Below are 14,444 nucleotides of genomic sequence, written 5' to 3'. Positions count from 1 at the left end.
GAGGAATAAAGGCCTGATTGTGGCAGAGCACTGGCTTGGAAACAACTCTCAGGCCTAATGAAACTAAATCCTGGCCACAACAGCAGAGCGAACACTAAAGTGAGAGAGAGAGATCGAGAGAGAGAGAGAGAGAGAGAGAGAGAGAGAGAGAGAGAGAGAGAGAGAGAGAGGGAGAGAGGGAGAGAGAGAGAGAGGGGGGGGGGGGGGGTTGGTAATGAAGTAAACAGGAGTTGTTTTAACTTAGCAGAATAAGTGTACTTTGTTTGGAGATCTACTCCAAGCCGATTACAATAAAACCTATGACTAAGCATAAGCCATCCTATGTAATTAGGGCACATGAAGGTTTATGAAGGGAGCGAGGCGGCCTTTTACATTCTCATCACGACGAATGTGCAAAATATCTTGGCGAGATTTAAAATCAAACCATGCCAAGTCTGTTGTCTTAACACATAAAATGTTTTAGAGGAAACAACTGAAATTATTTAGCCATGCCTTCCTCTAAAAGTAAAAAGAAGGCAACATGCCGCATTAGCACGACTGTATGCTAATGAAAAGTGGATCTAACTCAAAGAGCCTTTGTGGAAAGGCTTTTAAAATCTTAATTCTGCAGTGTTGTGCAATAAATGCCCCTTAGCACCGCTTAAATGTGTGTGTGTACGAGTGTGTAAGCTGTCATAGCACAGAAAAAGCGCTCAGGAAGAACACATCTTCTAAGGAGACAGATCCTGTGACCCTGCTGCCCCATGCCACCTGCTCTCCTCCCAGGATCCTCATTCTCTCACTGCCTACTGCTCGCCAGGAGACACTGTTAATTGGCCTACACACACGCCCCTATGCACACACACAAACCTCCGGGTATCAGCTCAACTGACACCACAGTGTGGCAAAATCTCCAGGTGGGCAGACTTGCAGAGTCATCAAGAGTTTGCAGCAAATGAGCATCCAACCTTCTAACAACTCACTTTGAAGGCTTGTTTCGCCTTTACTCACAAGTTTGTATACAACGGACAGTCAATTCGTAATTTTCTTGTCTTCGGAGACAGACACTTCATTAGACTGTGCATTTGCTTCGGAACTTATAAACAACTCGACACTGAGCGCTGAGGTCTTTAGTATTATTGGATCACGCTGCCCATTCAAAATAACGATCTACAGCTTTACGTAAGGACGCAGACAAGTATGCCTCAATAAACCAGGCTGTGGTAAGACTAATATAGTCTTGTGACCTAAGAAGCTACAAATCCTCCGCTGTTCCTTTAATCACAATGATTTAGCGGTTGTCTACTGCCAGCGCTGGCGCTGCTGAAAACACCCCCAGGGCAAGACATACAGCGCAGGGCAAGTAAAACATCTGCATAATTGAGCCCTTCAATCAAGTCAAGTGTGTGTTAGGTCCACTCAGACACAGCTGATTACAAACAAATGGAGCTAGGTATTTATACAGAGCCAGAAATAGAGAGAAACAGCTAACTTACTCAAAGTCATTTCATCCGGCAAATAGAAAAGTTCCCCTTTTCCGATTCTTTATTTCAATGACCCTGATACTGATTCATAAAAGCCCAATCTTTTACTCAAACTATTCTCAGTTTATACATAAAAAGGACAAATGACTCTTATGAGCCAGTTATTTTTAGTGATTGAAAACAAACTTGATTCACAAAACAAATGACAATTATCATTTGTTTCTTTCAAGTGAAATCAAAACCACACTGCATGAACAGTGTAGCTTGATTTCCTAAACAAATGACTCTTATGATTCAGTCCTTTAGTGATTCAAAACCATACAGCACAAAAATTGTAGCTTGATTCCTTAAACGGATGACTCGGTTCTTTGTAGTGAATCAGAAACATACATCCAACATCCAACATACATTGTACACAACAGTGTAAATTCATTCCAAAAACAAATGACTCGGTTCTTTTAAATTCAGAAAGAAGCTACCAGTTTGAATCAGTCTGAAACACTTCCCTGTATACGCATAATTAGAAGAGGGAGATTTTATTTCCATATGTAAGAATATGTTAGCAAAATGAACTGAATCAAATCAAACGGATTCAAATGGAATTGAAGCATATAGAATCGAAAGCTTGTGAATCAGAATCAAATTGAGAAATCTGTATCAATACCCAACCCTAAAGTCAGGACCAAACCCACCATTTGGTTGAGTAAATGTTCAGACTAACTCAGCTGGTAAGTCCATCTGCTATTATAGTTGTCCTTGCGCATTAATCTGGCATAGGCAAAGAATTTTAACATGGACAAGATTATACAGTAGCTTTAAGCAAAGGGTCTTGGCTACTTCAGCCAGTGGTGACAGAGACCAGACGAACACTGGTCTTTCATCTCCAAATGGCCACATCTCAAACGGCCTGTTTAAAATTCTTCACATGAAAGAGTTTGTTGAGGGACAGCCTCTCTCATCATACGCAAACATATCTCCATAAAATTAGCCAAAGGGAAAAAGAAGAATGAGATCTTACCTTGCCAAACTGTTCAAAATACTGCTTCACATCTTCAACTACTGTGTTAGCTGATAATCCGCCTACAAATATTTTCTTTGTTCTTGTGACCATCTGGAAGAGAAGAGAAGAAGACAAGAGATTAGGCCCATGTGAAAGCACTTCAGAGGACTTCAAACGCACAGGAGACAAAGAGGAAGCTCAGAACTGGAAAAGAGGGAATTGGGAGATGACCGGTTGTGGGTTTCGTGTCCCACAGGGAGTTTGAAGAGGAGGTACTGTGTGATTTGTTGAGTTGTGAGAGTGTGCTTGGGGACCGGGTAACACCTAGCTTGCAATGCCCGACGCTGCTTGCTATACCTGTCTGTTCTCTCTCAGCATTTCAGACTTGACACTTTTTGGTTTCACACTAACAAACACCTGAGCTGTGAATGGTGTTTTTCTTGGGTTGCGAAGACCCAACACGCAATCCCCCAGTCCATTTAGGAGAACTGGAACAGGAACGTTTCAGAGGACAGTTCCCAGGAAAACCACGTAGAGCGAGCTGCTCGAATAGACCTTCAAAGACACTAATTGAGTTACAAACAAAAGGTGTCGGAAAGTTGGAAGTCTCTGAGCCAGGCGGGATCTCAAACCGGTGAGAACAGACAGTAGTAGAGGTCGCATTCGTGCAACAAGGCCCATTTTTCAAAACACAATTAACTCTCCCTGCTGGAGAGATATATGGAGCGCCGAGACCCGACTTCTCTTCATGCAGCAACGTTAATTGTGCTGAGAGCTGGTGCACTGAGATCAAATAGCCCACCTATCATATAGGGCAATGATAACGGCTAACAAGAGAACTCCTCAGGCAATGTTAAGCCCTTTTTGAAGTTAACAAAGAGAAGAAAGTTGTCAAATTCCCGCTTATGTTAGACCCGTGTGGATTTCTAATAAATGTGTGCTTGTTGTCAGAGCTGTGATGCAGCAGGTGATCCCAATGTGCTTATGTGGGAGACAGATTCAAATCTGACCTACGTTGTGCCCAAAAAACAAAAAAATAGTGTAATTGGTTTTTAGCTCACCCAAGTTGGTGGTTAGAAAATGGTGGTTTTTGACCAGGAAGACAATTATTGCGGACATGGTTGGGTACTATTCTTGAGTAAATCGAGAATGCCTTTTAAATTCCAATTCAATAATTTATTTATTTATTTTTTGGGGGGTGCAGAATTGCAATTCAAATGTCAAATTCCAACTGAAATTCAAGTAAATGTAAATAATTTACAATATATGTGTGCAATAAGAATCAATTTTATCTAGAAATGGAAAATGATAAATGTTAGAGGGAGGGAGGGAGGGAGGGAGGGAGGGAGGGAGGGAGGGAGGGAGGGAGGGAGGGAGGGAGGGAGGGAGGGAGGGAGGGAAGGAAGGAAGGAAGGAAGGAAGGAAGGAAGGAAGGAAGGAAGGAAGGAAGGAAGGAAGGAAGGAAGGAAGGAAGGAAGGAAGGAAGGAAGGAAGGAAGGAAGGAAGGAAGGAAGGAAGGAAGGAAGGAAGGAAGGAAGGAAGGATGAGTATAGAAAGTTATAAAATGAGGGATGGATGAATGCGTACAGATATATACTAAGAGAGGGATGGATGGAGGCATACAGATAGATATACAGAGAGGGATGGATGCGTACAGATAGTTGGATGGATGGATGGATGGATGGATGGATGGATGGATGGATGGATGGATGGTATACAGAAATAGGGATGAATGAGTATAGAAAGTTATAAAAAGAGGGATGGATGAATGCGTACAGATATATACTGAGAGAGGGATGGATGGAGGCATACAGATAGATATAAAGAGAGAGGGATGGATGCGTACAGATAGTTGGATGCATGGATGGAGGGAAGGTTAGATGGATGTACCTTATCACCTTGTTTTATAGATCAATGAACTCATTCCTACTCTTTTTCCCCATAATTCCCTGTCCCTTCTTATTCTCTCTGTCTATAAAAAAGATGCGCATATTGGCAATGAGAGAAAATAAGCTTCATTTGTGCATTCTAGCAAACCCCTGGTATTTCCCAGAGCACAGTAGACAGCTAAAGAATTAAGCAACCCTGAGCATTTATTTCGACTTCATTCACATCCATCATACACAGTCTTGGCAACAGGCACACTCAGCCCTCATCCCAGCTGGCTGTTTCCCAAACCTTCTCCAAAGCACTTTCGCTCTCATCTGCACCCCACCATGGTTAATCTGCCTGTCTTTTCCCCTGTCGTTTTGTGCAGGCCCGAGCCGCCCAACGTGTCAGTGGAGAGTTAAGTTTTTAGTGGCATCTTTATGTCCTCTGACAGCACCAGCTCCTGGCTGATGGGATTCCTCAGGCCCTGGAACAACGCAATTACTCTGTCCATTTCTCTCCATGGTGACAAGAGACAACAGCAGGCCTTTGCTCGGTCCGTGCTACCGCTCTCGCACGCCTCTCTCGGGATTCGACGAGCAGATATGCCTCGCAAACAAGCCGTGTTGCTGACAACGCTAGCTCGGCTAACCCATTAGCATTCAAAGTGCCAGCTTGGACGCAATAATGACCAAGATGATGACAGGAAGCATGTCCTTTGGACTGTTTTGATTCTTTTGCAAAACAGAGTGGCTTTGTGACCCTGAAGGCCTGAACGAAATAATCATTAAAAACAGACAACAGGCTACCAAACACACAATTTGATTAGCCTCCACTTAGATAAGAAAAGCAGATAGCTTGCCAGACAACCCTTTATTATACAGGACTTGTCCTTCCCGAGCATCTCCGGTTTGTCCTTGTTTCTCTTTGCCATTTTTGCACGCCAGCTTTCCAAAAACACAGTTCTGTTTATAAGACATCCGTGGGAATAATGTGCGAGTTTTGAGGGAGAGGTACCGAAGTACCCTCAACGGGTGGTGACTAAGAGGTGTCGGGAATAGCTATGGATCGTCCTGAATCATCCTGAATTGCGCGTTCCAGCGAGAGGAACGGGCCCCCAACTTTGCTCGCCGCTGAGGGATTCACAGCTTTAACTTTCACACCTCCTTCCGCAGCCTCTCATTACCCGTGCAAATTTGAAATCATTCTTTGTCAGGCTTTATGGGGGAGATTTTAACATAGTTGAAATGGGAAAAGAGGTTTCAAACAAATTAGAATGGTGAAAAAAAACTTAATGAGGTGCAAGTATTTTCTAAGGAAATGACTAAAAGTTGTGGACCTTGCGAAGGGACAGAGAAATGTCTGCGAAGTGATGACATATCGGGGAAATTTTTGCTATCGCAAGACCTTATAAAATTCAGCCGTGAAAATCTATGAATATGAAAGAGCATGTCTCGCAGGAGAGCTGAGATATAAGAATGCAGCGGCGCTAGGTGTGATAGAGTATAAGCAGTGTGTTTAGAGATACTGCGCGTATAAATTTATGCAGAGCAGCTGAGTTTGTTGCTCTTAGTCGTCTGCTGATGTTGCTGTTTCAGCCCCTGTCATCTTCCACCAGCATTGCTTGATGCGACTCGGCATGCCTAGAGAACATTTCTTGCCTTCCTCTAGCGAGGGGGAATGTCAGCTGCCAGAATGTTTCTAGATGCAAGTCGTGCTGCAGGTTTCTACCAGTGCTGAAACAAGTGCAGGCGATCAGAGGTGATGACTGCATGAAACTCCTTTAGATGTGTGCAGGCTAATGCGTAATAGTGCTCGCAGCATGATCAGAAATGTCGGTATCTACGAGAAGGTTCGCATTTTTACCGATATCGGTACCTGAAATTCGGTAACGGTAACTAACACTACCTTTTTTAGGTACTCTAGGGATGTTTACCTCAATAACTGTAAAGAAACTTTAAGTCATTTATAGAAGTGTTATTGACATTATGCCAGAGCTGCCTTGGTCGCTCTCTGCCATTGTCTGTGATGTTTGTATACTGTAATATTTACCAGTAAATAGTAGGCTACTAGCTACTTAGTTAATTGAATTCATAAAAACAACCATTTGAATATTTTTTTCATTTCTATGAAAAGATTCCCCACAAATTCTGTATTGTGTATTTTCTGGTAATAGAAGACATAAACATTCAATTTAATTTATCTTTTAATTTAAGATTAAATTAAAATTAATAACGATCGCTGAACCAGAAGAACTGGAGAACTGTTAGCTGAAGAATAAAATCCGTTTGACGTGTCTGTGGTACAATCTGAAAGAGATTCGCGCCAATAACACAGAAGCTGATTGGCTGCAATATAAGATGCATGTTGGTCTCATTTGTAGTTGTAATACAGCGAACTATAGTTGGACTAGCGAAAGAAAGAACTACAACACCCCGGAATAAACACACACACATACACACACACACACACACACACACTAAAGCGATGCGGGAGCATTTCAATGAGCAATAGAATAGCGTTACATGGATGTAGCGTTACAGAAAATTAAGACCTGTTTAAAATGATTTAAGACCTAGAACTCAATACTTCAACGAATTTAAGACTTTTTAAGGCCTAAAATTTATATTTTTAAATTTTAGACTTTTTAAGACCCAGCGGGAACCCCGTTTTAATAACTTATTATTACATAAGTGTTAGTATTATTATTATTACATTGAGACGTATCTAAATTCTACTGTACAACAGTAATATATTTGTCAAGTTAAACCAAACTTTTATTTTGACTGGTTGCCGTGAAGACCTTTGAGTTTCTGTGTGTTTATGATATGACAGCAGTTTCTCTCAAATAAAACGGTAAAATGCCCATGAAGTGACTCTCAAAGCGGCTCATGAAATGATGTTCATGCATTCATGTCCTCATATGAGACGGCAGAGATGGAAACATGTGTGCGATTCAGTGTGTGTGTGTGTGTGTGTGAGGTAAATTAAACCGCGCGTCTGAGCCATTCATTCACACAGAGACATGCGGGACATGCAGGATTCATATTTAAATAGTCTTTTTGCGGTTTAATATTCACAGACACTAGTCTATATCACCAGATGAGTTCTCAGGTACCGAAATTTGGCACCGATTGATTTAATGTGAATCGGTACTCTGTGGTACCCTAAAAAGTACAGAGTACGGTACCCAACTCTATCTATGAGACATGGAATAAATATGGACAATTAATAGGCCTGACTTTAAAGAGGTCATGAATTGAGAAATGTAATTTTCCTGGCGGTCATTGTACCATAAGCATCCTGCAAGTTTCAAAACTGAAAACGTCCTTGTTAGTCCAAAAACAGCTTTTATTGAAATCAAGCCCTGAAAACCACTCGTTTCAGATTTTGTCACGTTATTACGTAATAGTGCGACGAAAGACCACCTCAACAGAAGAAGATCAACGCCTACACCTACATTATTGCCTCTTTAGCCCCACCCACCGATTCGCACATAACATGAGGTAATAAATACAAGGCAGACGCAAACACAGTAACAAAACCATAGAGATGCCTCTGAGGATTACAAGACGTTTTGAACTGCCAAGTTGTGGAAAAAACAGTCTTTGCATTGCCATCCCTGTGATCCTAACATAAGAAAGCGTGAATGAACTTTATTTTTAACCAAGTTCCAGTCAGATTGCGTCAGTAAGACACTGTTCTTTTTTTTCGCTGGGTTTTACTGTTTTTAAACAAGACAAATTTCCAGGCTTTTCAGAGACTGAAAATACAGTCTGACTGTAATGCCGCAACACACAAGTGTGCGTAACATTGTTTTTACCATGTGTCACTATTGCTTTGTCTGATACAGATCATTTGATATGTACTAAGTATTTATACTATAGTGCCAATGTCAAGCTGAATAGTTGTGATTTGCAGTCCTTCCTTTTGCTCCGGCATTTATGGGGTTAAGCCATTCGCTGTAATCCTGAATGAAAGCTTCACTGAGAGACATCTTCTGTTTTGTCATAAGACATTAAAACATGTTTCATTTTATTTAAAACACAACACTTCAAATGACAACGTATGCGGGGGAGGTTTTTCCGAAAAGGACAAACTATGAATAGCCTATGGTGACAAACAAGTGGCACATTCATTCATAATTCCGTTTACACAAAACACTGCAAGTCATCTTTTGACAAGTATAACTATGGTAACTGGTATGGTTATGGTAACACGCGTAATGGCAGGGACGTTGAAAAAATTTTTAATATGCAAAACTGCTACTCAATCATACCAGGCGTTTAATTCTTGTAATAAAAGTCTTGAATGTGTTCAAAAGAGAGGGTCAAAAACAGGATAGAATGTAGCTCATGACCCCTTTAACACAATTTAGTGATAATTATAACACAAAAATAGTAAATAAGGAATCTTTCTACCAAACCTGTGAATAAATATGCTAATTAAATGATATGCCAATTAATCAGTTACATTTAGTAAAAGACATTAATGTGGGGAAAGGAAAGGTGGCTTTATAAGTCATTTGAATATTAAATATTTTTTAAGTTAAAATTTAGCGTGGTAAAAAAAACCTAGTAATTTTCAAGGACAACTAGGCGGAATTTGCTGATACAAAAAGACCAAGACTATCAGGAAGGCTTCAATTTGGACTCGAAATCAGAAAGACACAATTTTATGTCCTGCACAAAGAGTGGAATTGGGAGGCAAATTAGAGTTTTTCTAATGTTTTATAATACATAGTAAAAAGGAAGATGTTTTCCTTCCAGAAGAAGAGTCTCCCGCTCTCTGCTGCAGATGAGATGGAGAATGCAGGAGGTAGTATTGACAGCAAAGTTCACCATATCATCTGCGGCGAAATAAAATGGATCGAGACGTATCCTGCAGCCTAAATTGGAGGAATGTGATAGGAGTGACAATTTAATATTGCATCTACTCTCCTTTGGGCACAAATGGATCTAATTAAGATCTTTCATTAGATGCGCCGCAGCCAAACCCTCCCTGAAAACATGGATCCTTATCAGAGCGCAGGACAATCGCAGGGATACAGACATACCAAATCAAGTTATATTCCGACAGAGGACGGCAGACGAGCGGGAGAGCGCTGTTTGACAGATGACTTGACGGGGGGTACGTGAAGTTCAACAAAGAACAGACAGAGGAATGGGGGATAGATGATCAAGCTCCTCTCAAAACACCTGTAGCGTTCCCTGCGGAGAGTTCCCCTTCCCAGGATTCTCCTCTCCTGTACCGAGCGGTCTGCAGACAGGCAGACAGTTTTTATTTGTTTACTCTGGGTCTCTGATGAACGGTGTAGTGGCCTCTTGCTGTTGATTGCGGTTGACTAACATTGGTCCTCACTCACAATAAGCCCATAAGCCTCAGCCAAACGATGCTCTTGTGTCATGACGAGGAGTCTTTTTTAATCAGTCCTCTTTGCCTAGCTGGATGTCCCCTGATTAGAGTGAGATAATGAGACCCCCCTCCTCATCCTCCTTCTCCTCCTTCCCAGGCATCTTCATCATCTCAAATCACATATTCATCACTGATTGCCGTCTCCTTGTCCTTCCACCGAATCGCACACTCTAGGCGAACCAGCTCGCAGGATGGAAACCGGTCAAAAACAGGGACAACTAGGCGGGTCGCGTTAATGTGAGGCGTTGACACTTTGTTGACTGACAGAATCCAGTGCACTTGCCACATTCTATTCTGCAGCTTCTAAATTTAGGCCGCCAAGCTCCAATTTGTACACAATTTTGCAGTGTGGAATTTTAATGTCGACATTCAAATGTACTGGGCCAAACAGCTCCTGCCTCCGCGCCTGCAACCCTGATTGACAGGCGAGGCAGCGGCTTGACCAAGAGCTGAGAATAACTGATTAGTAACGTTGGCAAAAACTGTGGCTGAAAAGCCCCCCCCTTCCCAACCCAAAACCCATCAGACAAGATTTATTTGATGCAGTTTCGAACGCTCTTATGTGTATAGGGCATAAATAAGAGATTTATCTACTGTATATTTCTATATATCACTCAAAAATGCATAAAGGACACAAGAATCGCTAATACTGCCGCGGGTATTTGAACAAATCCCACTTTTAAAAAATTTGGAGTTATCATTTATATGGCTTCATGTCATCCCAAAACGGTGACTTTCTTTCTTCTGTGGAACACAAAAGATGCTATTTTGAGAGAGAACAACCCCCAAATACAATACAATTGGTTTTCAATATTCTTTTGTGCTCCTCACACATCTCGCACTGCACTGATATCACATATCATCTCAAATCATTGAGGTATGCATTGTTATTAAAATTTTTAGTCAATACCAAGAAGCCGGTAATTATTTTCATGTTATAGCCAATAACTGATAAATGGCAGATATTAAAATGCTACTATTATGTCTAAATAAAAAATGTTATTAATAAAACACTAAAAACAAAAAATAGTTTTAAATGCTATAAGTGAATTTAGACTTTTTTTTTTCATACTGTACATTATAATATGATATTCATCTTTAGATTTGCTAAAGACTTCAAATAAAAATTTTTATTAAATTATTAGTATCTCAAAAAATAACACTGCGTGTTAGACAGGTAATATAAAAGGAGAAAAGAGCATGCACTGTTAAATATCAGATATCTACCAGTAATTTTTTTTTTTTTTTCAATAAAAAAAAATGTAAAAGTGCATATAATATGCATCCCTACAAATCATGTTGCATGTTGCATGTTGATTTGCTGCACAACTGCAGTGATCATAGTACAAACTAGGGATGTCACGATACCAAAATTCCAGTAGTCGGTACCAATACCATACAAATTTTACGGCTCTCTGTACAACAGCAAAAAAAAATGTTGTTCATTTTATTTAACTATTTCAAGATATATTACACTAAATTCAATTAGTTTATTGTTTATGATGAAGTAAAAAACATTTAAAAGGTGACATGCAGTTTAAAAGTAAACATAGTTTGCAAAAAAAGATCAAGTGAAAAATAAGCTACCCTCTAGGCACACCTAATAATAAAGATTATTATTATTATTTAGTTATTATATAGTAGTAGTAGTAGTAGTAGTAGTAGTAGTATTACATAGAGACATAGCTAAATATACTGTACAACAGCAGCCTATTATATTTCTGTCAATTTTTTTTAAGTTAAACCTAACTTTTATTTTGACAGGTTGCCGTGAAGACCTTTTGAGTGTCTGTGTTCATGATATGACCGTTTTCTCAAGTGAAACGGTAAAAGCTCATGAAGTGACCCTCAGAGCGGAGTTTATAAAATTAATGAAGTTTATGTGTTCATGTCCTCATAAAAAGTGACACGGCAGAGGCTAAAAAGACAACGAGTGTGACGCGCGCGTGTGCATAAGCCGCAAATGAAACCACGCATCTGCGCCATTCATTCACACAGAGATGCAAAACATGGAGGATTAATATTTAAATAGTATTTTGCAGTTTAATATTCACAGACAGTAGTATATATTTTGCTACAGTCTGGAGCCCTGCACTTAGATAAACACGGAAGTGACTGAACGGCAGCTGTCTATTAGTGGGTGGTACCCAATATACTCGCTACTACTGGTACTACAGAAACGCTGGTATCTCCACATTTTTTTAAATTTCAGTACCGACTTTGTACCGAAGTACCGTTACTTGTGACATACCTTCAAAAATAAGTGTTATTTCCATTGTAATCTAGTATAATAATAAAAAATACCATTTAAAAAATGTTGACAAAGACACAATTAGCTATAGAGCCTAGCACAAGATAAAAGAACGTAAGATCTATTTGAAAAGCGAAATCACTTCATTATAAGAGTAAAAAAGAAAGTGCAGACAGGGACGAAGTGAAGTTCGTCACTTCGTCTCCAGGGTAAAATTGGTCCAATCCGATCTCTAATGTATATTTATAGAGCCCTAATTGATAACCACAATGCCATTACACTGAGTAGATGAGTGGGGTAAAGATGCTTATTGCAAATGGCAGGTGACAGCCCAAAACGGGGCTCCTTCAAGCTTACAGCAAGCAGTCTCCACAATGACAGCAGGTTGGCTGCCAAAGACAGAGCCAAGCGGCCTTTTCCTGACCCCCGAGGGCACGTAAATGAGTCTCTGGCTCTCTCAATGGAAGATCCCTCCCAAGCCATTTAGTGGAGCCCAAGGCAGTTCAAGCACAAGCATCAGACAAGGGCTGAATGGGATTAAGACCAGCAGGTTAGTGACTCGTCATTCTGTTTGGGGCAACTGTAGGATCTGCAGGCCATAATTATAATCATTAATATTTATGGTAGCCTAATCAATTATCTTAAGATTAATATACTACTGCCATTTTTATAAAACTACTCGAAGCACGCTCTGAAAACCTGAAGAGGGGGCTGTAATATTTCTTTAAAAAAAAAAATTCACACAAGACAGTTCAAGCCAATCCAAACCTCGAGGTTGTAAAGGTTGTGCTGACTCTGTAAGTCTTAGACTATCTACGGAAGTGGCATGAAAAATCAAGAGATATCTGTGAGTACCTTGGTGAAATCCTCCTATTCTAAACTGCTGAGCTGACACACCACAAAGCTCTTTATATTTGAATTTCATAACACTGTAGGGGAAAGGGGGAAACTACTGCCCATTATGATTGCTTTAAGCATTCATTAAATTCAATATTGATTTTAGCATCCAAATTGGTCAATTCACAGGGTCTTTCACAGCAATTTTGGAGCACTTGAGTGTGTCAAATGAGGTACTGTGGCTTTAAGAGTGACCAGTAGGAGCACACTAAATCCTCGGCCACTAATGTCACAATGCTACAAAATACTCAGGTCATCTGACTGCAGCCTTGCCAAAGCTGGCTCATGTGAACTGTGGCAATGCTGGTGACCAGGTCAGAAGCACATAACGCTTTCATGACACACAATTAATATTAATCAATATCTATACTACCACTCTAATGGAGATCAAGACCTATAAAAGCATGCTATACCACTGGGAAAACCCAACATACAACCCTTTATTCCAGAAAAATATCAAAGGTCATTCAGGGTCACTCACCAATGTGCCCATATTAAAAGAAATTAGTTCAAAGGTGCTTATCTGAGCAAAAAAAAAAAAAAAATGCTGTTTCAAATCTAATGGTGGTTGCCATAGTGTTGCTATACACTACCGTTCAAAAGTTAGGGGTTGGTATGATTTTTTTTTTAAACGTCTCTTATTATGTACCAAGGATGCATTTCTTTGACGTTCCGGTAACATTGTGAAATGCAAATATATATTACAATTTAGAAAAATAAGTTTTCAATTGTAACATATTTCATTACTCCAGTCTTCAGTCCGCTGTGCTGCTTAATATTTTTGTGAAAACAGTGATACATTTTTCCAGGAATCTTTGATGAATAGAAAATTCAAAAGAACACCATTTATTTGAAATAGAAATATTTTGTTTACATTATAAATGTCCGTCACTTTTGAGTAAATTAATGCATCCTTGCTGAAAAGTATAATTCTTTTTTTATCTCGGTGACATCAAATATTTGAACGGTAGTGTATACTGAAATTATGTTCCTAAAAGGCCTCTTTATTTTTCAAGCCAGCATATAAATCTTGTATATAAAGCTTGTGTATCATCTTTTAGCCAACAACGGCAAAATAACCCGTTTTTTTTTTTTTTGGGTGCTATCCTCCGGAGCGTGCCTTTGTAATTTCGAACTGCACCAACACCAATATTCCTCAATGACAAACTGTAGCAATACCCCCTCCATGGCTTTATCTTAATGATCTGATGTGCTTTACACTCAAACCCGGAGTCGATAGATTATTGTACAGTTATGAAGATAGATCGCGGCCGCTCATAGTTCCTTATAGGACCCAGGAGATGGCTAGGCTGATACACCTCCTGGTCTCCGTTCAAACGAACTCACGCTGAATATCAATGAGCTTTCAGCCTTGATAAACAGTCTGCAGAATGGAAAAATATTTTCACATTAAGGATGGAGGGGTGAAAGAAGAAATGAGAGAAAAAATTGAGCGCTTGCCCCTCAAAGCGATTCTGAAAAATTAATATGCTAATTATGTGCTTGCTTGGGGCGAAATCTTCGAAACTTTAGCAAGGGAGTTATAAGC

At 40.0% G+C, this 14,444-nt stretch overlaps 1 protein-coding gene across 27 annotated transcripts in view; it reads right to left on the bottom strand.

The window, feature by feature from the left end:
• msi2b (musashi RNA-binding protein 2b) overlaps window positions 1-14,444 on the bottom strand; it is a 283,664-nt gene that overhangs the window by 203,006 nt on the left and 66,214 nt on the right. For all 27 annotated transcript variants that reach the window (XM_079823481.1, XM_079823487.1, XM_079823492.1 and 24 more), the window contains one exon: window positions 2,482-2,574. In XM_079823481.1, the coding sequence (XP_079679607.1) occupies window positions 2,482-2,574 (93 nt within the window). The remainder of the gene's footprint in view (window positions 1-2,481; window positions 2,575-14,444) is intronic.

The sequence above is a fragment of the Gobio gobio genome (genome assembly GCF_949357685.1).
Source record: "Gobio gobio genome assembly, chromosome: 8".
In the NCBI taxonomy this organism is placed as follows: Eukaryota; Metazoa; Chordata; class Actinopteri; order Cypriniformes; family Gobionidae; genus Gobio; species Gobio gobio.
Note: the sequence above shows the minus strand (reverse complement) of the source record. Positions and strands in the feature narration are given on the sequence as shown.